We start from the raw sequence: 27,278 nt of genomic DNA on the forward strand, positions 1-27,278 counted from the left end.
GAGGATGATGAAGAGCAGGAGGTGGAGAGGGAGGATGAAGAGCAGGAGGTGGAGAGGGAGGAGGATGAAGAGCAGGAGGTGGAGAGGGAGGATGATGAAGAGCAGGAGGTGGAGAGGGAGGAGGATGAAGAGCAGGAGGTGGAGAGGGAGGATGAAGAGCAGGAGGTGGAGAGGGAGGAGGATGAAGAGCAGCAACGTGCACATTCTCCAGAATAAAAGCCGTCTGGATTAAACTCAGCAACATAATCGTCATATTTTCCATCTTTATCTTGGCTTTATCTTTAATCCTACAGCGTCTCACAGTCAGCTGACATAAAACGCACGCACACACACACACACACACACATGAATGAATGCCCCTCCAAAACGTGTGCCTGAACGCCTCCGTGCACGCAGACGCTCCACTCACACGCGCCCAGTGAAGGGCCCGACACAGAGTGTGTGTGCGGCTGAGCGGTGTGTGGCCCAGTGACCCACTGACACAGTGCTGCCTGCTCTGTGATGTAACCCGGTTTAAGTAGTGCTCTTACATCAGCACAGCGAGCCGTGCATGAAGAGGCTGCTCTGCCCTCTGACTGTCTGACTGTCTGACTGTCTGACTGCAGCTGGGCGGTGTGAAGGAGATCAGGGTTGGCAGACAATGTGAGTTCACTGCAGTGGAAACAGACAGAATGAAACACTAACAGCTCCTCTCTGATCAGGCCTTCATCTCTTTAAACTGCTTCACACACACATCACTGTCTTTGTGCTGTTGTCTCCCGTCTGACAGGTTTCTGTCACTGTGCCCACGTGTCTGTCTGTGTTTCCATAGCTTATACAATAATGATATGTTTGGCTCAGATGTGTACTAACAATAAAACATCTTCCACTGCAGCATATAGAAGGCTGCTGTATGAAACTATAAATACCAGCAGCACAGAGTACGGAGCCCACAACACAGAGTTTCATCAACACAGAGTTCCATCAGCACAGAGTTCCATCAACACAGAGTTCCATCAACACAGAGTTCCATCAGCACAGAGTTCCATCAACACAGAGTTTCATCAACACAGAGTTTCATCAACACAGAGTTCCATCAACACAGAGTTCCATCAACACACAGTTTCATCAACATAGAGTTCCATCAACACACAGTTTCATCAACACAGAGTTCCATCAACACAGAGTTTCATCAACACAGAGTTCCATCAACACAGAGTTTCATCAACACAGAGTTCCATCAACACACAGTTTCATCAACACAGAGTTCCATCAACAGAGTTTCATCAACACAGAGTTCCATCAACACACAGTTTCATCAACACAGAGTTCCATCAACACAGAGTTTCATCAACACAGTTCCATCAACACAGAGTTTCATCAACACAGAGTTCCATCAACACAGAGTTCCATCAACACAGAGTTCCATCAACACACAGTTTCATCAACATAGAGTTCCATCAACACACAGTTTCATCAACACAGAGTTCCATCAACACAGAGTTTCATCAACACAGAGTTCCATCAACACACAGTTTCATCAACACAGAGTTCCATCAACACAGAGTTTCATCAACACAGAGTTCCATCAACACAGAGTTTCATCAACACAGAGTTCCATCAACACACAGTTTCATCAACACAGAGTTCCATCAACACAGAGTTTCATCAACACAGAGTTCCATCAACACAGAGTTTCATCAACACAGAGTTCCATCAACACAGAGTTCCATCAACACAGAGTTCCATCAACACACAGTTTCATCAACATAGAGTTCCATCAACACACAGTTTCATCAACACAGAGTTCCATCAACACAGAGTTCCATCAACACAGAGTTCCATCAACACACAGTTTCATCAACATAGAGTTCCATCAACACACAGTTTCATCAACACAGAGTTCCATCAACACAGAGTTTCATCAACACAGAGTTCCATCAACACACAGTTTCATCAACACAGAGTTCCATCAACACAGAGTTTCATCAACACAGAGTTCCATCAACACACAGTTTCATCAACACAGAGTTCCATCAACACAGAGTTTCATCAACACAGAGTTCCATCAACACACAGTTTCATCAACACAGAGTTCCATCAACACAGAGTTCCATCAACACAGTTTCATCAACACAGAGTTCCATCAACACAGAGTTCCATCAACACAGAGTTCCATCAACACAGAGTTTCATCAACACAGAGTTCCATCAACACACAGTTTCATCAACACAGAGTTCCATCAACACAGAGTTTCATCAACACAGAGTTCCATCAACACACAGTTTCATCAACACACAGTTTCATCAACACAGAGTTCCATCAACACAGAGTTTCATCAACACAGAGTTCCGTTAGAGTTGCTACTCCAGGTTGAGAAATGGGTAAATACTGTGTACACCACTGATGATGATGTGTTTACAGGTTTAAACTGTGAAACCTCTGTGATAGTTTGGGACTGGTTCCATCAGGTTTCCAGCTAATCGAGATCATTTCTACTTGACTCTCGTCTCACCTCCGCAGCAGCTCTCTGACTCATCACCCAGAACACACTGCAACTGTGACATCACACCCGGAGGCGAGCCTGGACTCCGGGAATACTTTCATTTTCATCTGTATTGTCTTGTTAACCATGTGACTAATGTTGTTTATTCCAAAGACTGAAACAAGTCTTCAGGACTGCGTACGTTCTTTACCTGCTGTAATATGTAGACGGTTAAACGTTTAGTGATGCATCGCTCCTATACGGTTAAACGTTTAGTGATGCATCGCTCCTATACGGTTAAACGTTTAGTGATGCATCGCTCCTATACGGTTAAACGTTTAGTGATGCATCGCTCCTATATGGTTAAAAGTTTAGTGATGCATCTCTCCTATACAGTTACACGTTTAGTGATGCATCGCTCCTATAGTTACACGTTTAGTGATGCATCGCTCCTATACAGTTACACGTTTAGTGATGCATCGCTCCTATACAGTTATCACGTTTAGCGATGCATCGCTCCTATACAGTTACACGTTTAGTGATGCATCGCTCCTATACAGTTATCACGTTTAGCGATGCATCGCTCCTATACAGTTACACGTTTAGTGATGCATCGCTCCTATACAGTTATCACGTTTAGCGATGCATCGCTCCTATACAGTTACACGTTTAGTGATGCATCGCTCCTATACGGTTATCACGTTTAGTGATGCATCGCTCCTATACGGTTATCACGTTTAGTGATGCATCGCTCCTATACAGTTATCACGTTTAGTGATGCATCGCTCCTATACAGTTACACGTTTAGTGATGCATCGCTCCTATAGTTATCACGTTTAGTGATGCATCGCTCCTATACAGTTATCACGTTTAGTGATGCATCGCTCCTATACAGTTATCACGTTTAGTGATGCATCGCTCCTATACAGTTACACGTTTAGTGATGCATCGCTCCTATAGTTATCACGTTTAGTGATGCATCGCTCCTATACAGTTATCACGTTTAGTGATGCATCGCTCCTATACAGTTATCACGTTTAGTGATGCATCGCTCCTATACAGTTATCACGTTTAGTGATGCATCGCTCCTATACAGTTATCACGTTTAGTGATGCATCGCTCCTATACAGTTATCACGTTTAGTGATGCATCGCTCCTATACGGTTACACGTTTAGTGATGCATCGCTCCTATACAGTTACACGTTTAGTGATGCATCGCTCCTATACAGTTATCACGTTTAACGATGCATCGCTCCTATACAGTTATCACGTTTAGTGATGCATCGCTCCTATACAGTTATCACGTTTAGCGATGCATCGCTCCTATACGGTTACACGTTTAGTGATGCATCGCTCCTATACGGTTACACGTTTAGTGATGCATCGCTCCTATACGGTTACACGTTTAGTGATGCATCGCTCCTATACGGTTACATGTTTAGTTATGCATCGCTCCTATACGGTTACACGTTTAGTGATGCATCGCTCCTATACGGTTACACGTTTAGTGATGCATCGGTCCTATAGCGTTGTGCTGCAGTTTAACCTTGGGTTTTGGTTGATATAGTGCCAGTAGCTTTTACATAGTTTGTGAATGTGAATAACCTTGTGATGTTGTGACCTTGTGAATAACCTTGTGATCTTGTGACCTTGTGAATAACCTTGTGATGTTGTGACCTTGTGAATAACCTTGTGATGTTGTGACCTTGTGAATAACCTGGTGATGTTGTGACCTTGTGAATAACCTTGTGATGTTGTGACCTTGTGAATAACCTTGTGATGTTGTGACCTTGTGAATAACCTTGTGATGTTGTGACCTTGTGAATAACCTTGTGATCTTGTGACCTTGTGAATAACCTTGTGATCTTGTGACCTTGTGAATAACCTTGTGATCTTGTGACCTTGTGAATAACCTTGTGATGTTGTGACCTTGTGAATAACCTTGTGATCTTGTGACCTTGTGAATAACCTTGTGATCTTGTGACCTTGTGAATAACCTTGTGATGTTGTGACCTTGTGAATAACCTTGTGATGTTGTGACCTTGTGAATAACCTTGTGATGTTGTGACCTTGTGAATAACCTTGTGATCTTGTGACCTTGTGAATAACCTTGTGATGTTGTGACCTTGTGAATAACCTTGTGATCTTGTGACCTTGTGAATAACCTTGTGATCTTGTGACCTTGTGAATAACCTTGTGATCTTGTGACCTTGTGAATAACCTTGTGATGTTGTGACCTTGTGAATAACCTTGTGATCTTGTGACCTTGTGAATAACCTTGTGATGTTGTGACCTTGTGAATAACCTTGTGATGTTGTGACCTTGTGAATAACCTTGTGATCTTGTGACCTTGTGAATAACCTTGTGATGTTGTGACCTTGTGAATAACCTTGTGATCTTGTGACCTTGTGAATAACCTTGTGATGTTGTGACCTTGTGAATAACCTTGTGATCTTGTGACCTTGTGAATAACCTTGTGATGTTGTGACCTTGTGATCTTGTGACCTTGTGAATAACCTTGTGATCTTGTGACCTTGTGAATAACCTTGTGATGTTGTGACCTTGTGAATAACCTTGTGATGTTGTGACCTTGTGATCTTGTGACCTTGTGAATAACCTTGTGATCTTGTGACCTTGTGAATAACCTTGTGATGTTGTGACCTTGTGAATAACCTTGTGGCACATTTTATGTTCATAATTATCATATATTAACAGACATTCTCTGCCACCCACAGGAGCTCAGGCAGGAAGTCAGTCATCAGGTAAATTGCTGCTCAGCCTACATCGGATATAGTTAAAGCGTCACTTGTAAATGGAAATCAAGAAGTGTGCACAGCTGTAGCAGTCAGGTTGAAGCCATCAGCTGACAAGTTGTTAAGTTAAGCACAAAAACACAACATTAGCTCTGCTCTCGTGCTCTCACGCTCTAAAGTCAAAGTAAACTAGAGACCATCTCGCTGTCTGATCACACCAGCCAAGACGCCAAATCAGGCCGTAAAGTGTGAGGGCCAATAGCCCCTTCCTCACTTCCTATCCCCTCACTTCCTATCCCCTCACTTCCTATCCCCTCACTTCCTATCCCCTTACTTCCGGCACACCCATGTGATGGCATCAAGGTAACTAGGATCTATCCTGAGGGGAACATGAACGTCTGTATCCTTCCTACAGCTGTCAAAACGCTTCATTCACCCTCATGGTGACGCTAGAGGAAGAGTCAGGGGATCACCAAAGTAAGATTCATCCTCTGGGGATCAGGAATGTGTGTACAAAATTTCATGGCAATCCATTTCTGGAGTTCGCCATTTTGCCCGTCGCCGTCTTGATTTTTTGCAACCAGAAGTGACACGAGAGGGCGGAGCTAAGTACAACCGAACGCTGAATGAGATGTTTTTAGGCGACCAAAATGTTAATATTAACATTCATGAAGTGGAAACACACTGAAAGGGTTAAAGTTGCAAGATGAAAACATGTTGCCGTGGTAACGACCTGTCAATCAGCAGGTAGCCCCGCCCTAAAGCATCCCCTGCTTTATGGTCTATCTGACTCTAAATGGGACCATCATTTACTAAATGAACATCATGCTGTATTGAAGAAGACTTGAAACATAAAGTCATGTTTACAATGTTTACTGAGGTCATAAATCAAGAGAGAAGTAGAAGCTCATCTTCTATCAGACGTCTATAGAAGCAGAGGAGTCGCCCCCTGCTGGCTGATAGACAGGATGCAGGTTTAAGGAGCTTCATCATTGACTTCTATAGAAGCAGAGGAGTCGCCCCCTGCTGGCTGATAGACAGGATGCAGGTTTAAGACTCTTCATCATTGACTTCTATAGAAGCAGAGGAGTCGCCCCCTGCTGGCTGATAGACAGGATGCAGGTTTAAAGACTCTTCCTCATTGACTTCTATAGAAGCAGAGGAGTCCCCCCCTGCTGGCTGCTAGACAGGATGCAGGTTAAAGACTCTTCATCATTGACTTCTATAGGAGCAGAGGAGTCGCCCCCTGCTGGCTGATAGACAGGATGAAGGTTTAAAGACCCTTCCTCATTGACTTCTATAGGAGCAGAGGAGTCGCCCCCTGCTGGCTACTAGACACGATACAGGTTTAAAGCTTCACTTCTCAGACCCGGAGAACGCCCACAAATCACGTGACAGTTATGTGCCTACTTAGAAACAACATAGTGCGAACACTGCTGTCAAGTAGAGGTTACAGATTACCAACTCTCCTCAATGACACGCAGTCGATCCTTTGATTAGGATCACATCAGTTAAAGGGCTATCCAACATGTCATTCATAAGAAAGGTTCCTATAATGAAATGGATTTTCTAGACTTTCTTTGGGCTCCTACTCAGTGAACTAACCTGTTACATGAGAGTCCTGACCTCCACTCTTCTACTGTACATGTGAGAGAAGTCATCCTGCAGTAATCCCAGCCTAATCTTCACAGTGTATATATGTATATACATATATATATATATATATATACTAGCTAACGCAGGTATATATTGATTGTGTTGTGCTTGTTGTTCAGGAGTGTGCATTCCTGAATCTTTGCAGTCAGAAGGGTTGTAGCAAGCAGAGCTCAGAGTTTGATGGAGGAAGGTTATACATTCATTCAACAGCACTATGTGTGGAATGCCAAATGACAGAGGGATGCTGGGAGATCAGGCGTGCGTGTGTGTGCGTGTGTGTGTGTGTGTGTGTGTGTGTGTGTGTGTGTCTATATACACGAGTAGCACACCAGCCAAAGTTTCCATGAAAAATTAAGATTCTGCTGACATGGCAGTTTGGGAAAACAAAGAGGGAGAATTGATTCTTCCAACTGCACAGTACAGTCTCATTATGAGAGGCCTAATCTGTACATCTCACTCTTCATACTCTGCTGCCATAATAAAGCTTCCTAATTACCTCGTCTAGTGACAGGACAGCCATAATGCTGCTGGTAAATACACACTGCTTAATTGCATTCCTTCTAATATGAAACAGACTTCTATCACGTCTTAAGCACAATCTAAAGGCCTACTTGTTTCTAAAGACTCAACATGTATCTGCTGCATCTGCATTTCTTTGTAAAAAGGACCTTCTTCTAAGGAGGGGCACTATGTTCCATCACTGTGTTCCATCACTATGTTCCATCACTGTGTTCCATCACTGTGTTCCATCACTATGTTCCATCACTATGTTCCATCATGTCCAACGCTTGAAAAATACCAGACGAAAAAAAAAAACTGACAGCTGGAGCAAAATATCATGTTTTCATTCTTAAAGCCCCCCCCCGGTCATCACAGCAGTGTTCAGATGGAGCAGGAAAGACCCCGCTATGACTCAGGGACAAGGTCCTCTCATCGCTGACCACCAGATGTAGAACAAACACTGAGACGAGGTCTTCTCATCGCTGACCACCAGATGTAGAACAAACACTGAGACGAGGTCTTCTCATCGCTGACCACCAGATGTAGAACAAACACTGAGCCAGAAAAAGATCCAGCTGGGAAAACACAAGAGGTCATGATGACGATCATCCTATTTTACAGAAGCTGCTCTGGTCGCTTTTCAAAGAAAACACAGGCCAGGATATCACACACACACGCGCACGCGCACGCGCACACACCAGATTTACAGTGGTAAATGGACTATTACATCCAATTGCCACACACAGCATGAGGGAATTTGTCTCTTTGCAAATCCCCTGAGACACAAACACAGAAACGGCAGAGAATGTAGAATAAACCGTTTTTAGGTTTCTTTGATGCAGGAAATGGAATCAGAAGAATTCAGGTTGAAACCCATTCTCACAGACTGTCAAATGTCAAAGGAGAAGGAAATAAAAGACAGACGACAGCGGACTAATGTCACACACAAAGGACTCTCTGAGGACCGAGACAAGGCGAGGGTCACGTCACCCACAGAGACGGTCAAAGTCTTTCAGTAGGGAGCATCTCCAGCTCGTCCGCTTGTACTGTAAAAAGGTAACAACTGTCGTATACTCTCAGTAAAACAGTAAAACTAGTTTACAGTGAGGTGTAGAATGTGGTAAAGCTCCTTAATCAACCTGCTGCCTTTCTTTATTCTTTCACCTCCATTTAGTTTGGACAAAGCAGGACCTTAAGATATTACCTCCTCGCTGTGATTCAGACGGGATCAGTTCAAACACAACTTCTAGTTAATGTCAAGGTCCCTTTGATATAATTCAATGTTTGTATTGCAGTTCTATAATCAGTGAGTTTCCCCTGATGAAAGACGAATATCAGATAATGACGAGGACACGGCTCCTTGCACCTGGAGGAAAACCCAATAATGTCATTTTCAATAATCAATTCCAAATTAAATGTATCCGTCCATCCGTCCATCCGTCCATCGATTCATCCATCCATCCATCCATCCATCCATCCATCGATTCATCCATCCATCCATCGATTCATCCATCCATCCATCCATCCAGAACTATTGGCCGTTGCCCCGGGAGACTGTTGGACCAATAGCTGATAGGCTCCAACATGGGGGCGGGGCTACCTTGTGATTGACAGGTCTACCACAGCGTCCTGTCTAGGAGTTCGTCTTACAACGTTAACCTTTTCACGGTGTGTTTTCTCTGTTCATGAAAGTTCTTTGTAATATTTTATCGTCTAAAAATGTCTTATTTAGCGTACGCAGCTCCACCCTCTCCTATCACTTGTGGTTGCAAAAAACAAAACCGCATCGGCCGAAAACCAAGATGGCGACGAACTAAAATGCCGAACTCGAGGCTTCAAAACGGCAGTCCACAAACCGCCGGGTGACCGCCGGGTGACCGCCGGGTGACCGCCGGGTGACCGACGGGTGACCGACGGGTGACCGACGGGTGACCGACGGGTGACAGAGAAAGATGAACCCATAGCAGCCGTCTTGGCAAGGAACTGGTACTAGCTTTAACATTCACCATTCAAACAAGAGGCACTACACATTCAGCACCTGGAAACATCTGTCAGAGTTAAGCAGCTACTGACGCCATTTCATCACAAAGATTCAGCACACATCTGTAAAGCTCTGCAGCTGTGACAGTCAGCAGCGCTATCGGGGGATTTGAACACAGAGCTGGTTTTGGACACCAACAATAAACAGATGAAGGGGAGATGTCTCCGTCGACGAGACGGGCAGACGAGAAGGAGGAGATATTAAGTTACACAATAAGAGGAACACTTTCTCTAAACTGTCTCTGCAGCCATGAAGCCAAATCAACCAATAACCTCCCGTACAACACCGAACGCTTCATTACACCACTGAATCAAAACGAGACAAATCACCTCAGGCCCTCTGCTCCTCCCCATCCTCCCCCATCCTCCCCTCCTAACTCCTCCTCACCCATCCTCCCCTCCTCACCCATCCTCACCCATCCTCCCCTCCTCCCCCCTCCTAACTCCTCCTCCCCCATCCTCCCCCATCCTCCCCTCCTAACTCCTCCTCACCCATCCTCCCCTCCTCACCCATCCTCACCCATCCTCCCCTCCTCCCCCCTCCTAACTCCTCCTCCCCCATCCTCCCCTCCTCCCCCCTCCTCCCCTCCTAACTCCTCCTCCCCCATCCTCCCCTCCTAACTCCTCCTCACCCATCCTCCCCCCTCCTAACTCCTCCCCAACACCCATCCTCCCCTCCTAACTCCTCCTCACCCATCCTCCCCTCCTAACTCCTCCTCACCCATCCTCCCCTCCTCACCCATCCTCCCCTCCTAACTCCTCCTCACCCATCCTCCCCTCCTCACCCATCCTCACCCATCCTCCCCTCCTCACCCATCCTCCCCCCATAACTCCTCCTCACCCATCCTCCCCCATCCTCCCCTCCTCACCCATCCTCCCCCCATAACTCCTCCTCACCCATCCTCCCCTCCTAACTCCTCCTCACCCATCCTCCCCCATCCTCCCCTCCTAACTCCTCCTCACCCATCCTCCCCTCCTCACCCATCCTCCCCTCCTAACTCCTCCTCACCCATCCTCCCCTCCTCACCCATCCTCACCCATCCTCCCCTCCTCACCCATCCTCCCCCCATAACTCCTCCTCCCCCATCCTCCCCTCCTAACTCCTCCTCACCCATCCTCCCCCATCCTCCCCTCCTAACTCCTCCTCACCCATCCTCCCCTCCTAACTCCTCCTCACCCATCCTCCCCCATCCTCCCTCCTAACTCCTCCTCACCCATCCTCCCCTCCTCACCCATCCTCCCCCCATAACTCCTCCTCACCCATCCTCCCCTCCTAACTCCTCCTCACCCATCCTCCCCTCCTCACCCATCCTCCCCCCATCCTCCCCTCCTCACTCCTAACTCCTCCTCACCCCTCCTCCCATCCTCCCCTCTCCCATCCTCACCCATCCTCCCCTCATCACCCCTCCTAACTCCTCCTCACCCCTCCTCCCATCCTCACCCATCCTCCCCTCATCACCCCTCCTCCCTCCTTCCCCATCCTCCCCTCCTCACCCCTCCTCCCCCATCCTAACTCCTCCTCCCCCATCCTCACCCCTCCCCCATCCTCACCCCTCCTTCCCCCTCCTAACTCCTCCTCCCTCCTCATCCTCACCCCTCCTCCCCCATCCTAACTCCTCCTGCCTCCTCATCCTCACCCCTCCTCCCAACAGCAAGCCGCGGCTCACTTTAACACAAATCATCACTTTATTAAAAAAGAAGAAGAAGCAGCGCGTTAGTGGATTCATTTGAACAATTATGCAAATGAGACAGGAGATGAAGCTTTTATTAATGTTAGAGAAGTGTTGCATCAGATAGAGCTGAAGTTCATTAAGTTACTCCAGTTGAAGATGAATACGTTGGGATTAGTTTGATGTCACTATGATGGTGAGTATCACATCATAGTGACTGCGTCAGCACAAAACTCCCCACAGATCTTTGGCTCCGGCAGAATCTGGGAAAGGAGTATCAAGATATTTCATGGCTCAAAATGTGCAATTTGGATTAATAACCCTGAAGCCTGATGCATTGCTTTGCTCTCCTCACACTGATTCTCTTATTACTTCTATTGTTTTCTGGAGGTTTGAGGTCTGTTTGGTTCCATCACCTCTTCCTGTTTACAAAATATATATCAACTAAAGATTTTTCCTCAATTTGTATTCATCCCTTTCTTTCAAATCAGGTTCACTGTTGCAAACCTCATGTCATTCTCCATCTCTCCATCTCTCTCTCTCTCTGCAGGTACGGGGCCCGGGAGGTGGTGGACCGTGACTGACTGACTAGGGCCCGCGCTCGCTGTGGCTCCGAGGGGTAATTAATTTCAGCAAACGACCGCCACGTCTGTCGGCTTTTATAAACGAGCGTTTACGCGCTATGGACAATTTAACCACTCCACTGAGCTCGCCCTGACAGAGATGAGTAGAGAGATGTGGGAGAGAGGGAGAGAGAGGGAGAGAAAGAGAGAGAGAGAGAGAGGGAGGGAGAGAGAGATGGAGGATGGGGACCATGCTGCTAGGTGACTGATGGGAGATTTAATCAATAGAGTAAGCACATTTACTCTCATGATGCTCACCCAACATCCATATTCATGGTGTTAATTCTCTCAACGCCCACGCTGTTGCACACCACAAAATATTACAATGCATGAAGGATTTCACTACATCTCATCAGGCCTCATCAAAGACCGGTATCATCACGGCTAATTATGCATAGCATCATGGACTAAACATCATCGTGGCACTCTAGTCAAATGAGTTTATTCTAGATCAAAGCTTCATTCCATATCCAGAAGAACTATTACGCTCTGGCACGTGCACCTTAACAACCCCATGTTCTTCTGCAGTTGGAAGCGTGCACACATGCTGGAAAACAAAAGGCTATATATCAGAACACTGTCCTCCAGAACCAGTCCCACCTCAGGATGAACCGTTAGTATCATTGAGAATGTTTGGATGGGCCGTGTCTCGGCCGTGTCTCGGCCGTGTCTCTGCCGTGTGTCTCGACCGTGTCTCGGCCGTGTGTCTCGGCCGTGTCTCGGCCGTGTCTCTGCTGTGTCTCGGCCGTGGATGGGACGTGTCTGGGCCGTGTGTCTCGGCCGTGTCTCTGCTGTGTCTCGACCGTGTCTCGGCCGTGTCTCGGCCGTGGATGGGACGTGTCTGGGCCGTGTGTCTCGGCCGTGTCTCTGCTGTGTCTCGACCGTGTCTCGGCCGTGTGTCTCGGCCGTGTCTCTGCTGTGTCTCGGCCGTGGATGGGACGTGTCTCGGCCGTGTCTCTGCTGTGTCTCGGCCGTGACGTCATAATATCTGGGGATGTTTTGCTGTACTGATGTGAATCCAGACATTCGATGCAGTCTCTCTTGAGGTTAAAGAAGAACAGTTCACCACACGTTTACTCCAGATCATTTACTCCACCTAGCAAACTGGACTCCATAGACTCCATGTTGGAAGGCTGTGATCGTACGTAGGAGTGGTTGCATTGGACCGTAGACAGCTGACTCTACAACCAGACAGGAGATGTGTTTGAATAGCACCAACTGCTGGGAGGGAAAGAGGGACGGTGCCCTCTTCTCAGTTTTTGATGTCACGTAACACACAAACTGCGTCCTTCTATGATGTTAAGATACGTGAGATTAAGAACTGATGTTTGATTGTACTTTACAGAAACATGTCAGGTAATCCATTCCAATCAAGGTTATATATATATATAAACATGAGGAAATGTCAAGGTCCACATTCAGCTGTAGCAGCAGACTGCCGTACGATCACTCAGCACCTAAATCACTGTGAATATACGCCCTGCCCTGAAGAACGGAGCTCAATAAAACTAAATCAGCTGAAGTTTTCTCCCTCACAGATTGTTATTAGAACTCTACAGCATGTAACTCTCCCACTTTCTCCACTCACAGTTTCCAGAGCCACACCGCAGTCACTCGGCACCCGGTCGGCCGAGTCCTGTGAAACCGTTCTGTTTGCCTTTAATACTATCGGGTTGCCAGACTATTAGCAGCAGCAGCGCCGCTCTGCTTTGTTCCCCTGCCAGAGCAAGTGACGTGGCTCGCCTCGAAGTCAGTGTTTTCACAGCTAGACATACATTACTGTGTGACATCACGCCGCGGCGCTTATAGACATGCTGGATTCTATGACAGGAGCCGTTATGGCTCTTACAGCAATGTATGACAGCAGTCTGCCTCAATACCTGGCAGGGTTAACCATAGTATACCACAGACTAGTGGGCCATATGAGACGATAGTATACCACAGACTAGTGGGCCATATGAGACGATAGTATACCACAGACTAGTGGGCCATATGAGACGATAGTATACCACAGTGTAGAACAGACTAGTGGGCCATATGAGACGATAGTATATTACAGTGTAGAACAGACTAGTGGGCCATATGAGACAATAGTATACCACAGACTAGTGGGCCATATGAGACGATAGTATACCACAGTGTAGAACAGACTAGTGGGCCATATGAGACGATAGTATATTACAGTGTAGAACAGACTAGTGGGCCATATGAGACGATAGTTTACCACAGTGTACACAAATACATATGCACTTGCTGCCACACACACAAATTGCATTAGACATAAAACTGAGTATTAACAGCCTCACCACCGGCCCGTATCACCGTCACACAGACATAAACCATCGGTGGCTAAAGGCAACATCTAGCTGACATCATAATATCAGAGCCAGATGTGGAGCTCTTCATTAGCCAGTGGCGAAACCATTTTAGGTCTAAATATCAACAGCTAATGATGGGAGTTAACGGTTGACCTCTTCTAAGACTAAGCATAAAGGCAACCACCAATAATGAAACTCATTTACCACCAGACTGTATATAAGAAGTGGATGTAGTCACCGTGACGTCACCCGTTGGTTTGTGAACTCCAGTTCGGCATTTTGGCCGTCGCCAACTTGGTTTTTGTTTTGTTGGTCTTTTGCAACCAGAAGTGACAGAGAGGGCGGAGCTAAGTACAACCCAACACTGAACAAGATGATTCAAGGCGACCAAAAGGTTATAATTAACTTTGATGAAGTGAAAACACTGTGATTAAAGGGTTAAAGTTCTACGACCACAACACGGACAACTCCCAGACCGGACAAAGCCGTGGTAGCAACCTGTCAATCAGCAGGTAGCCCCGCCCTAAAGCATCCCCTGCTTTATGGTCTATCTGACTCTAAATGGGACCATCATTTACTAAATGAACATCATGCTGTATTGAAGAAGACTTGAAACATAAAGTCATGTTTACAATGTTTACTGAGGTCATAAATCAAGAGAGAAGTAGAAGCTCATCTTCTATCAGACTTCTATAGAAGCAGAGGAGTCGCCCCCTGCTGGCTGGTAGAGAGAACGCAGGTTTAAGACTCTTCATCATTGACTTCTATAGAAGCAGAGGAGTCGCCCCCTGCTGGCTGATAGACAGGATGCAGGTTTAAAGACTCTTCCTCATTGACTTCTATAGAAGCAGAGGAGTCGCCCCCTGCTGGCTGGTAGACAGGATGAAGGTTTAAAGCTCTTCCTCATTGACTTCTATAGAAGCAGAGGAGTCGCCCCCTGCTGGCTGATAGACAGGATGAAGGTTTAAAGACTCTTCCTCATTGACTTCTATAGAAGCAGAGGAGTCGCCCCCTGCTGGCTGGTAGACAGGATGAAGGTTTAAAGACTCTTCCTCATTGACTTCTATAGAAGCAGAGGAGTCGCCCCCTGCTGGCTGGTAGACAGGATGAAGGTTTAAAGACTCTTCCTCATTGACTTCTATAGAAGCAGAGGAGTCGCCCCCTGCTGGCTGGTAGACAGGATGCAGGTTTAAAGCTTCACTTCTCAGACACTGGGGTCGCCCTCTGGCTGCAAAACAGTAATTCACAGCTCTGCTGTCAATAAATCCTCATTGTTCTGCAGAGATATTACAGACATACATATACAGTATATATATATTGTTTTAACTAATGGCACTGCTGTCTCCTAGTTGCAATAGCACAACAACTAAGTAGGCTACAGCGAGAGAACAGGGGAAATGCAGTAATCAGTGTAGAGATATAGGCGTCAGTGGTGAAATATAAGTGTATCCTGCAGGATATAACCTTCCTCTTCCCTCCCATTGGTACTTGACAGGCCTGTAGCTGAGCTCACCCTCAGCCATTACTTTTACTGTAGCCTTCCTGCTCCATTAAACTCAACAAGCTTAACTCAATGGCCTTCATTCCTCACAGCGACGGCTTCCGCTTCATACCCTGGTGGCTTTTAACAGGAGAGGGGCAATTTGAGTGGGGGGGCAGCATCTCCCTTGTTAACACAGAATATGTCATGCATTGCCCTTGTTAGCTTTAAAAGAAAAATGTGTGAAAAACAATATTTGAGCTTGTGTGCTGTCCTTGTTGCTGAATATAAAGATATTGCTCACTGGGGGCCGAGGCGAGGACCTAACAACTGCAGTAAAAAGCAGCCGTTAAGTTATACTGGCCTCGTCCTGCTGCGGCGTTTAATCGCCCAGCTTTAATATGCAACCAGGAAACGACAGCTCTCTTACAGGCCGGCGTCGCGCAGGACTCCATACTGAGTCAGCGATTATTGATCACGGGAGAAAGTGTTTTTGGAAAATAATCAGTTTTATTACAGTTCCCCCGAGTCTGTTAAAAGGACCAAGTCCTGTCAGAGAGCCTGCAGACGGAAAAACTTCACATCAAATGACAGCAGACATTTTGATCATTAAGAACAAGAGGAATAAAAAGTAAAGAAAAACAAGAATGGAAAGAATAAAACTCCATTTGGAGAAATCAGAGGCAGCTAAAGAAAGAAACCAGATACACCAACAACATGAGATCAGAAGTGATGCAGGCAGGTATATGAAGAGTCTCTCAGGTCATAATGGGAGGAGAGATGTGGAGAATGTGTATCTGGGACACATCATTAATATTTCATGCATATTATGAATCGGTTCTTTGTTTAATTAGACGGAGAGTCGTCCCCTTCAGCCACTTCTGTCACGTTAGCATGAAAAAATACCATCCTTTCCACTTTAATTATAAAAGGTCTTCAGGCCAATATGCTAGGTTATAATTCACCGATCAGCTTTGATATAAGTATGAAGTATAAAATGTGTCGGGGGGGGGGGGGGGGGGGGGAACACTTGATTTACATTTTCTACACATTTTTTGTTTTTTACTTTTGATACAAAATTACCTTTATACGTCACATCCCAACTATGTGTATTTGAAGTGTTCTGAAAAACAATATTCGGACAGCATTTACCTCAATTAAATGAGATTTAATTAGTGCATCAATCATTTCTTTTAAAGGGAATTAAATCTGGCTCAACCCTGGCAGCTCGTTACATTTGCTGGCCCTGTTTTAAGAAAACACATATATATGTATATATATATATATATGTGTTTTAAGAAAACACATATATATATATATATATATATATATATATACATGTGTTTTAAGAAAACACATGTATATATGTATATATATATATGTGTTTTAAGAAAACACATATATATATATACATGTGTTTTAAGAAAACATGTATATATATATATATATATATATACACATGTGTTTTAAGAAATGTATATATATATATATATATATATATATATATATACACATGTGTTTTAAGAAAACACATGTATATATATATATATATATATATATATATATATATACACATGTGTTTTAAGAAAACACATGTATATATATATATATATATATATATATATATACACACACACACACACTCTCTATACCATCTATACCAGTGGTTCCAAACCTATTTTCCCTGAAGCTTACAGCTTAGTTTACATGGGCGAATCTAATTTTGACAATGTCAGAGCAGACAAATCCTGGCGCACCCCCTGTGAACTTTGGCGCTACCCTAAGGGGGGCCCGAACCCCAGGTTGGGAACCACTACTCCATACGTATATTGTATATATTGATTATTTCATTATTTTGCTTTTCATCATTTAGTCGTTTTATTTTACCTGTTTAGTGTGATCTAGAGCATCCTGTATGTTTAGTGTGATCTAGAGCATACTGTATGTTTAGTGTGATCTAGAGCATACTGTATGTTTAGTGTGATCTAGAGCATACTGTATGTTTAGTGTGATCTGTGATCTAGAGCATACTGTATGTTTAGTGTGATCTAGAGCATCCTGTATGTTTAGTGTGATCTAGAGCATACTGTATGTTTAGTGTGATCTAGAGCATACTGTATGTTTAGTGTGATCTAGAGCATACTGTATGTTTAGTGTGATCTAGAGCATCCTGTATGTTTAGTGTGATCTAGAGCATCCTGTATGTTTAGTGTGATCTAGAGCATACTGTATGTTTAGTGTGATCTAGAGCATACTGTATGTTTAGTGTGATCTAGAGCATACTGTATGTTTAGTTTGATCTAGAGCATACTGTATGTTTAGTGTGATCTAGAGCATACTGTATGTTTAGTTTGATCTAGAGCATCCTGTATGTTTAGTTTGATCTAGAGCATCCTGTATGTTTAGTTTGATCTAGAGCATACTGTATGTTTAGTTTGATCTAGAGCATACTGTATGTTTAGTGTGATCTAGAGCATACTGTATGTTTAGTGTGATCTAGAGCATCCTGTATGTTTAGTTTGATCTAGAGCATACTGTATGTTTAGTTTGATCTAGAGCATCCTGTATGTTTAGTGTGATCTAGAGCATACTGTATGTTTAGTGTGATCTAGAGCATACTGTATGTTTAGTGTGATCTAGAGCATACTGTATGTTTAGTGTGATCTAGAGCATCCTGTATGTTTAGTGTGATCTAGAGCATACTGTATGTTTAGTGTGATCTAGAGCATACTGTATGTTTAGTGTGATCTAGAGCATACTGTATGTTTAGTGTGATCTAGAGCATCCTGTATGTTTAGTGTGATCTAGAGCATCCTGTATGTTTAGTGTGATCTAGAGCATCCTGTATGTTTAGTGTGATCTAGAGCATACTGTATGTTTAGTGTGATCTAGAGCATCCTGTATGTTTAGTTTGATCTAGAGCATACTGTATGTTTAGTGTGATCTAGAGCATCCTGTATGTTTAGTGTGATCTAGAGCATCCTGTATGTTTAGTGTGATCTAGAGCATACTGTATGTTTAGTGTGATCTAGAGCATCCTGTATGTTTAGTTTGATCTAGAGCATACTGTATGTTTAGTGTGATCTAGAGCATACTGTATGTTTAGTGTGATCTAGAGCATCCTGTATGTTTAGTTTGATCTAGAGCATACTGTATGTTTAGTGTGATCTAGAGCCTAGTGTATGTTTAGTTTGATCTAGAGCATACTGTATGTTTGGTGTGATCTAGAGCCTAGTGTATGTTTAGTGTGATCTAGAGCATACTGTATGTTTAGTGTGATCTAGAGCATACTGTATGTTTAGTGTGATCTAGAGCCTAGTGTATGTTTAGTGTGATCTAGAGCATACTGTATGTTTGGTGTGATCTAGAGCCTAGTGTATGTTTAGTGTGATCTAGAGCATACTGTATGTTTAGTGTGATCTAGAGCATACTGTATGTTTAGTGTGATCTAGAGCATACTGTATGTTTAGTGTGATCTAGAGCATACTGTATGTTTGGTTTGTGAGAACCTGCTCGTTCATTTTCAGCCTTAAACTTCATTAATAGTTTAGTAACAGTTAATATTCTTTCTGTTTATGCAGCGCTGTAAATCAGGTGGAAATGCTGTACTGCGTCTGCCATGATTAATTACAGAATAACCTGACTCCACGCCTCCTGCAGCGCTCTGCATTGGAACCTTCTCGACCTGGCTGCTAATATCATTCCGATGCTGTTGTGAAACGGAGCTCAGGTTTCTTTCCGTCTTTGTCGTGGCTCTCACTGTGAAAGCCTGTAGAGCTGCAGAGAAACACACCAGAGAGGAAACACTAGAGCTGCAGAGAAACACACCAGAGAGGAAACACTAGAGCTGCAGAGTAACACACCAGAGAGGAAACACTAGAGCTGCAGAGAAACACACCAGAGAGGAAACACTAGAGCTGCAGAGTAACACACCAGAGAGGAAACACACCAGAGAGGAAACACACCAGAGAGGAAACACTGGAGCTGCAGAGTAACACACCAGAGAGGAAACACACCAGAGAGGAAACACACCAGAGAGGAAACACTAGAGCTGCAGAGAAACACACCAGAGAGGAAACACTAGAGCTGCAGAGAAACACACCAGAGAGGAAACACTGGAGCTGCAGAGTAACACACCAGAGAGGAAACACACCAGAGAGGAAACACTAGAGCTGCAGAGAAACACACCAGAGAGGAAACACTGGAGCTGCAGAGTAACACACCAGAGAGGAAACACACCAGAGAGGAAACACTAGAGCTGCAGAGTAACACACCAGAGAGGAAACACACCAGAGAGGAAACACACCAGAGAGGAAACACTGGAGCTGCAGAGAAACACACCACAGAGGAAACACTAGAGCTGCAGAGAAACACGCCAGAGAGGAAACACTAGAGCTGCAGAGAAACACACCAGAGAGGAAACACTAGAGCTGCAGAGTAACACACCAGAGAGGAAACACACCAGAGAGGAAACACTGCAGAGTAACACACCAGAGAGGAAACACACCAGAGAGGAAACACTAGAGCTGCAGAGTAACACACCAGAGAGGAAACACTGAACTCCATTACACTCTGTACACGGTGTGAAGATGCATATCCGATGCGATCCATAACCCCCCACCCCCGTTCCTCATCTACAGGATGATCATCACCAACTGGACGTCTCCCACCACAGATGTTAAATTGAATTTAGTCACAGCATCTCTAGAAGTTTCAGCCGCTTTCATCAACACCACCCCCCCCCCCCCGCCCACATTCACGTGGCTCTTGGCACCGCCCGGGACGGTGCTTCATCACATCTGTGCTGCTCCACCTCCCGTGGCAGCTCAGCGGGGTACACGTCTATAAATCTAACCGTCACATAGACCATTACATTACTGCTCGTATAACAATACTCTCTCTCTCTCTGCTTCCATGTCCTCCCCGTCTCCCCGTTTCTGTGACTACTGTGTGTCTGTTCACTTGTTCTGGATCAACTTCCATGGAAACATCTCAAATCCAAACGTGGTAATTGAGTCAGTAAGTGCAGTCATCATCTTGGATGTGAGCAGTGACTCATCTCCAGTCTTTGCTGTGCAGGATTGCCATTTAAAGTCAGCCCACTGACTCACTGTGCTCTCTACCCACTCAGGAAAAAACACACAAGTTAACGGCTGGATCCATTTCCTGTCAAATGAAAACTCTCTCAGGACGGCTCGCACACGATGACCCAGCTCGCTCACGATGATCCAGCTCTCTCACGATGACCCAGCTCTCTCACGATGATCCAGCTCGCTCACGATGACCCAGCTCGCTCACGATGACCCAGCTCGCTCACGATGATCCAGCTCGCTCACGATGATCCACTGAAACTCACCAGAAAAGTTCCTCGAGAGCAAGATCCTGGAACTCCCTGACGGAGATGTAGGAGTTAAGAGTAGTGTGAATATTTCTGTATGTGAGGACACATGTAGTCTGTGTTTAGGCTGTCTGCACCAGTGTTTGTGTGTGTGTCATTTAAACGCCACGCAACAAAACTACGGTAACATCCTCAGTTAGGTCTAGTCAACAAAACCACTCCAGGTTTAGGAAACACGTCAAAATAACGACATAAACTAGGTATAATGAAGAGAAACATAACATAAGTATGGAAAACACGCCACGAGCGTCACTAACGTCTCTTACCAAAACCACACAGCGGTCTCCTGGTTGAAAGTTCTGTGTTTGTTGGACCCGTCCACCCCCCCGCCCTCCGTCAGCACTCTTTCTCCCTCTTTATTCTACGTCAGCAGCTCTGAGCGCAGCATATCTACAATCAGTACGGACTCCGCGGGCTACAGATGACACGCCAAAGCAAGAACGGCGTTCTTATTGCACGCTTTTACCTCGCGCATTATCGTGTCATTCACACGTACTTTTCGATGCGACCGGGCTGGTGTGCACGTGTGTATACATCAGAGAAAGAGAGAGTGACAAGAATGTGCACGTGCGCTGGTGAACAGCTTCACGTGTTAGTTAGAGCTCCTCACCTTCGCGTGTTAGTTAGAGCTCAACAAATAAAAGAGATGATGAACTGGAGGAAAAGAGGAGTGGGAGAGCAGGACGGCCCCACAGCGAGGAAGGTTACTAAAGAGATGAAAGATAATGTGAGAGGAATTGAAGGAGAGAGAGAGAGAGATGGGGGGTTGATGGATGAGGGGAGACACATGTACCATGATTCTGGGGACCAGTTCTCTCTCTCAAGTGCAGGTCTGTATCAAACCTTGCAGTTTAATTAGTACCAGTTCCAGAGAGTGCTTCCTCAGAACTCTGGCTGGTGAAGCTGTGATATGGAGAAAACAGCAATATCCAACTTTAGAAACCAGAAAAAGATCATTTGTAGTGAGCTTGTTTGGAGTTCTGGGATGGATAATTGGAGGAATAGACAAATGTTCACAGAGCCAGTTCTAAATCTGTGGTTAGGCACGCAGCCAGCGATGCTGCTATACATCCTTTACTTCCTTCCAGCAGCAGAGGAGGTGCAGCCTGTTGGACTTCAGCCTCCAGCTGATCCGGGCCTGTTTCTGGACCCTTCATGGCAGCTTGGCGGGACAACAGACAAAATACCCCACGAAACACGATGTCAGCCCCAATAACAGCAGCACAGAGCCAGAGAGAAACAAGAGGAGCATCACATGTTGGCTATTCCAGCCTTAATATGTCCTTCTCACATTAGTAACGGTGTCGTTTCACAGAGACCAGAAGACCTCGTTACACACAGCCAGGGGTCTGTTGCATTTCTCCCAGAACATTAAGACCATATTTCCCACAATCCTTCGGTGTTTCCTTACAAAGTAATAATAGTAATGCCTTGAATTTCCCTCGAGATCAATAAAGTTACTATCATCCATCCATCTATCCATCCTCCAGTCCTCCGGTCCCCCACTCCTCCAGTCCTCCGGCGTCCTCATGTCCCCCAACCCACCTCTTGTTCCCAGCTCATAACCCCACTCGGCCCCAGCCAACTCCTCCGTCACCCACCCCAGAGCTCCCATCCAGGATTCCTAATCCCCGTCTATCCTCCGTCATTCATTCAGCCAAGACCCCAGATGTTCCAGCAGGCCTCTCTCTCTCACAGTTTGAGTTGAGAAGGCAGAAATGTCTACATAGAATAAAGTGTATAAATAAATACAGCAGACTGATGTATAAGGTGCTGAAATGATCTGAAATAGGAGTAATGTATAGTTGCTATTGAGTACTTTATATGATCCAACCACACATCTAGTAGCCAACAGACGAGCAGCCAAACAGACAAGCAGCTAGCCTCTACTAGTCAGCAAAGAGCCCAAGAAGTCAGACTATAGCCAGGAAAGAAACAACATCATCCGATGGCCGACTGGTCTGCGATCCAGCCTGCCACCCACACTACAGCCAGCCAGCCAGCCAGCCAGCAGCCAGCCAACCAGCCAGCCAGCCAGCAGCCAGCCAGCAGCCAGCAAACCAGCCATCAGCCAACCAGCCATCAGCCAACCGCCAGCAACTCAGCCAACCAGCCAGCCAACCGGCCAGCCAGCCAGCCATCAGCCAACCAGCAGCCAGCCAGCAGCCAGCCAGCCAGCCGGCCAGCCACTCATTACAACAACAGGTTCCTCTCTTCACTTCTCCATTGAACCTGTCGCTGCGTTCCTCTCTCTGTGAGGGGGCTCCTGACTCATGGAAAGGTTGGGTTATAGGAAGTTAGTCATAGTAACACCAGCAGACCGAGGCCTTCGGAGGGACCCCTCCAGCCTTCAGTCTCCACACAGCTGTCGGCCTCTCACTTCACCGAAGCTGCACTTCTTAATCCACCACAAAACAGATTTAACTGCAGGCTCCTTAAAGGGAATGCAGCTTTATACTTGAAAAGAGACTAAGAGAGAGAGAGACTCATCACTCTCACCTACGATCTATTACCGGATTAGCAACTGGAAATGGCAGATTCAAAGGATTCACAAAACATTTAAGATCTATAGAGAGGGCAAACAAACCAAACATTTAAGATCTATAGAGAGGGCAAACAAACCAAAGAGTTAAGATCTATAGAGAGAGCAAACAAACCAAACATTTAAGATCTATAGAGAGAGCAAACAAACCAAACATGTAAGATCTATAGAGAGAGCAAACAAACCAAACATTTAACATCTATAGAGAGGACAGACAAACCAAACATTTAAGATCTATAGAGAGGGCAGACAAACCAAACATTTAAGATCTATAGAGAGGGCAAACAAACCAAACATTTAAGATCTATAGAGAGGGCAAACAAACCAAACATTTAAGATCTATAGAGAGGGCAAACAAACCAAAGAGTTAAGATCTATAGAGAGAGCAAACAAACCAAACATTTAAGATCTATAGAGAGAGCAAACAAACCAAACATGTAAGATCTATAGAGAGAGCAAACAAACCAAACATTTAACATCTATAGAGAGGACAGACAAACCAAACATTTAAGATCTATAGAGAGGGCAGACAAACCAAACATTTAAGATCTATAGAGAGGGCAAACAAACCAAACATCTTTGCATTAAAGAAAGGCTGATGTCACCGGGCTCAGCTCTAGACGCTGGGTGGTACAGACACGTGTGTCCTATAGATATTTACTTCAGGGATCAGATGGAGCAGCGTATCAGGAGAAGGGAACATGAAGCCGTAACCAATGAAGAGTGAGGATGACACGTAGATCAGCTGGTAAGTTTAAGTAAGTATTGATTGTTTGAAGAAAATAAAATAAAAATAAACATTTATCACAGTAACCAAGTTCTTATCAAAGTTCTTATCAAAACACCTCTTAAAGAAAAATGGTAACACCTTTCAAATAACATCCATCAACAGTTCAGATAGTAACTCAACAAGAGATTTACAGCATTGCCCTTTAAGTGAGGATTACTGTCCGTTATCAGTCCAATGAGAGCAATGAGATGAATCCTTCAGAGTAATAACATTAATCAGTCCTAGCAGGGTTGATGATGAAAACAACACTTAAGATCAATCAGATCAATAGCTTGGCCTGCTGCAGTCTACCAACACGGTTAGCACAGAGGAGCAGCAGAAGAAAAGAAGAAAAAACCTCCAATCCAACTTAAACAGGAGAAAGAACAAGAGCTCGCCTGCAGAGGCCAAACAGAAACATTACCTACTCTCTCTTTAACAGTTCCACATGTTCAGCATCTAAAACAGAAACATTACCTACTCACTCTTTAACAGTTCCACATGTTCAGCATCTAAAACAGAAACATTACCTACTCACGCTTTAACAGTTCCACTGATTCAGAATCTAAAACATTACCTACTCACGCTTTAACAGTTCCACTGATTCAGAATCTAAAACATTACCTACTCACGCTTTAACAGTTCCACATGTTCAGCATCTAAAACAGAAACATTACCTACTCTCGCTTTAACAGTTCCACATGTTCAGCATCTAAAACAGAAACATTACCTACTCTCTCTTTAACAGTTCCACATGTTCAGCATCTAAAACAGAAACATTACCTACTCTCTCTTTAACAGTTCCACATGTTCAGCATCTAAAACAGAAACATTACCTACTCTCTCTTTAACAGTTCCACATGTTCAGCATCTAAAACAGAAACATTACCTACTCTCTCTTTAACAGTTCCACATGTTCAGCATCTAAAACAGAAACATTACCTACTCTCGCTTTAACAGTTCCACATGTTCAGCATCTAAAACAGAAACATTACCTACTCTCTCTTTAACAGTTCCACATGTTCAGCATCTAAAACAGAAACATTACCTACTCTCTCTTTAACAGTTCCACATGTTCAGCATCTAAAACAGAAACATTACCTACTCTCTCTTTAACAGTTCCACATGTTCAGCATCATAAACAGATCAATGTCATTTATTTCTTTAAGTCTCATTATTCTCCATTAAACCAACTATATGCATGACAACTGATCAGAAATAAACATTATGATATTTCCTTCATAAATATCTCTATGAATATGAAGAAAAATAACACAGAACTAATCAACCCAATTTAGCATTTTCAGAACCATTTAACCATCTAACAGTTCAAAACAGTTTAAATCAACTAATTCACTCCACTAAATCAGCATCACAATTCATCAGCAGAAAAGGTCAATGTTAGGAACAACTGGAGACAAACTGCAGGTTTCTGTCCTCTTTGCAGAGACCGGAGACAGATGAGCAGAGTACATAGTGTTTTACATATCTAACCTCACTAAACAAATAATCTTACTTCAATTAATGAAGCTAATTTCTATCAAACACAGCAGCTTTAAAGTAGAACAAGACTCACGTGTTTCCTGCAGAGACTCTGCGACCAATCACTGGTTTTAGATCCACTACTGACAGAAAACAGGACGAACTCCAGCGACTCTGGTGTCTCCATCAGAAAGTTAGAGATCCACTTTCCAGCTGAGTTCAACATGTAATCAGGGAGTCAATCAACATGCGTCAGGGGCTGCATGCCAAAGCTCTTAATTGCATCCCCGTTCCCCTCACTTGCGTCTTTTCCTTGCGTCTTAGTCCCTCCCACCAGGGAAGCATGGAGAGACGCAAGGAAACCATGCGAGGAGAGAGGAAACGAGGAAAGCCGTTTTAAGAGATATGGAACGTCACGTGAAGCGACGTCCGTTTCTGATCACATCTGGATCAGCAGTCAGTCAGCTTTAACAGCTGTTTGTGTCTGAACTGATCTAATACTAATAAAGACAAGTGCAACCTGCAGTCTGTAGTTCTACTGTGGACTGAGTCCTGCTTAGAGGGTCAGGAACCATCTCTACTGGATCAATAACTTTATATTATTGATTCATTATTAGCGTCTGTAGTTATTGATATTCTGATTGTGAGCTCATTATTTAATAACCCAGAATATGACTATGGTGTTTTTTGAACACTGGACATTATTTATTAGGCTAAAGGGAAAATGTAAATGATGTATATCAAACCCGACGTTCAGGAATCATCAGCCTCATGTGACTGAATGAGGATAAATGATGTAAAAGGTGTTTGTTGCTGACAGACAGACTCTCCTTCTCTCTCTGACTTTAATAGAATCATTAATAAAAGTTAACGGGGGAAATAACAGATCATGAAAAGACACATCATTCTAATGAATGCAGAAAGTTATTTACAATCAGTTCATCAGGTTTTATAAAGACCTCTGACTGTCAGGCTGCTTCACTGACGGTGTGTGAAGCAGAGATACTGCAGGTCCTTCTGCTGCTGCTCAGAGCTTCAGTTAACACAGATTAGAACTAGATGGTGAATCAGAAGACAACTAAACTATAAAACGTTTAATCTGTGATGTGTTTTCACTCCGGTATAAAACTCCAGTGATGTTAAGAGGTAAAGTTATCAGATCAGTCTGATCAGCAGCAGCGTCCAATCAGTAACTGATATCCAATAAGGGGGCGTGTCTATCAGCAGCAGCGTCCAATCAGTAACTGATATCCAATAAGGGGGCGTGTCTATCAGCAGCAGCGTCCAATCAGTAACTGATATCCAATAAGGGGGCGTGTCTATCAGCAGCAGCGTCCAATCAGTAACTGATATCCAATAAGGGGGCGTGTCTATCAGCAGCAGCGTCCAATCAGTAACTGTTATCCAATAAGGGGGCGTGTCTATCGGCAGCAGCGTCCAATCAGTAACTGATATCCAATAAGGGGGCGTGTCTATCAGCAGCAGCGTCCAATCAGTAACTGTTATCCAATAAGGGGGCGTGTCTATCAGCAGCAGCGTCCAATCAGTAACTGTTATCCAATAAGGGGGCGTGTCTATCAG

At 44.6% G+C, this 27,278-nt stretch overlaps 1 protein-coding gene and 1 long non-coding RNA gene across 6 annotated transcripts in view; one reads left to right on the forward strand and one right to left on the reverse strand.

Moving 5' to 3' along the window:
- LOC141778290 (RNA-binding motif, single-stranded-interacting protein 3-like) overlaps nucleotides 1-25,976 on the reverse strand; it is a 218,490-nt gene extending 192,514 nt beyond the window's left edge. Inside the window, exon 1 of one of the 2 annotated variants that reach the window (XM_074652467.1) lies at nucleotides 25,792-25,975. In XM_074652467.1, the coding sequence (XP_074508568.1) occupies nucleotides 25,792-25,923 (132 nt within the window). In that variant the 5' untranslated portion in view covers nucleotides 25,924-25,975. Of the gene's footprint in view, nucleotides 1-25,791 lie in introns of both variants that reach the window. The other variant, XM_074652468.1, reaches the window with a different exon arrangement.
- Nucleotides 5,523-19,340, forward strand: LOC141778292 (uncharacterized). Of its 4 annotated transcripts, none has more exons than XR_012596040.1 (3): nucleotides 5,523-7,798; nucleotides 7,893-8,431; nucleotides 19,088-19,340. It is a non-coding gene; the product is annotated as an uncharacterized LOC141778292 (long non-coding RNA). The 4 variants fall into 4 exon arrangements; XR_012596039.1 differs by lacking the exon at nucleotides 19,088-19,340 and adding an exon at nucleotides 11,636-11,848; XR_012596038.1 differs by lacking the exon at nucleotides 19,088-19,340 and adding an exon at nucleotides 8,550-8,806.
- Nucleotides 25,977-27,278: the final 1,302 nt, after the last annotated feature.

This window comes from Sebastes fasciatus, chromosome 12, assembly GCF_043250625.1.
Source record: "Sebastes fasciatus isolate fSebFas1 chromosome 12, fSebFas1.pri, whole genome shotgun sequence".
NCBI classification, from domain to species: domain Eukaryota; kingdom Metazoa; phylum Chordata; class Actinopteri; order Perciformes; family Sebastidae; genus Sebastes; species Sebastes fasciatus.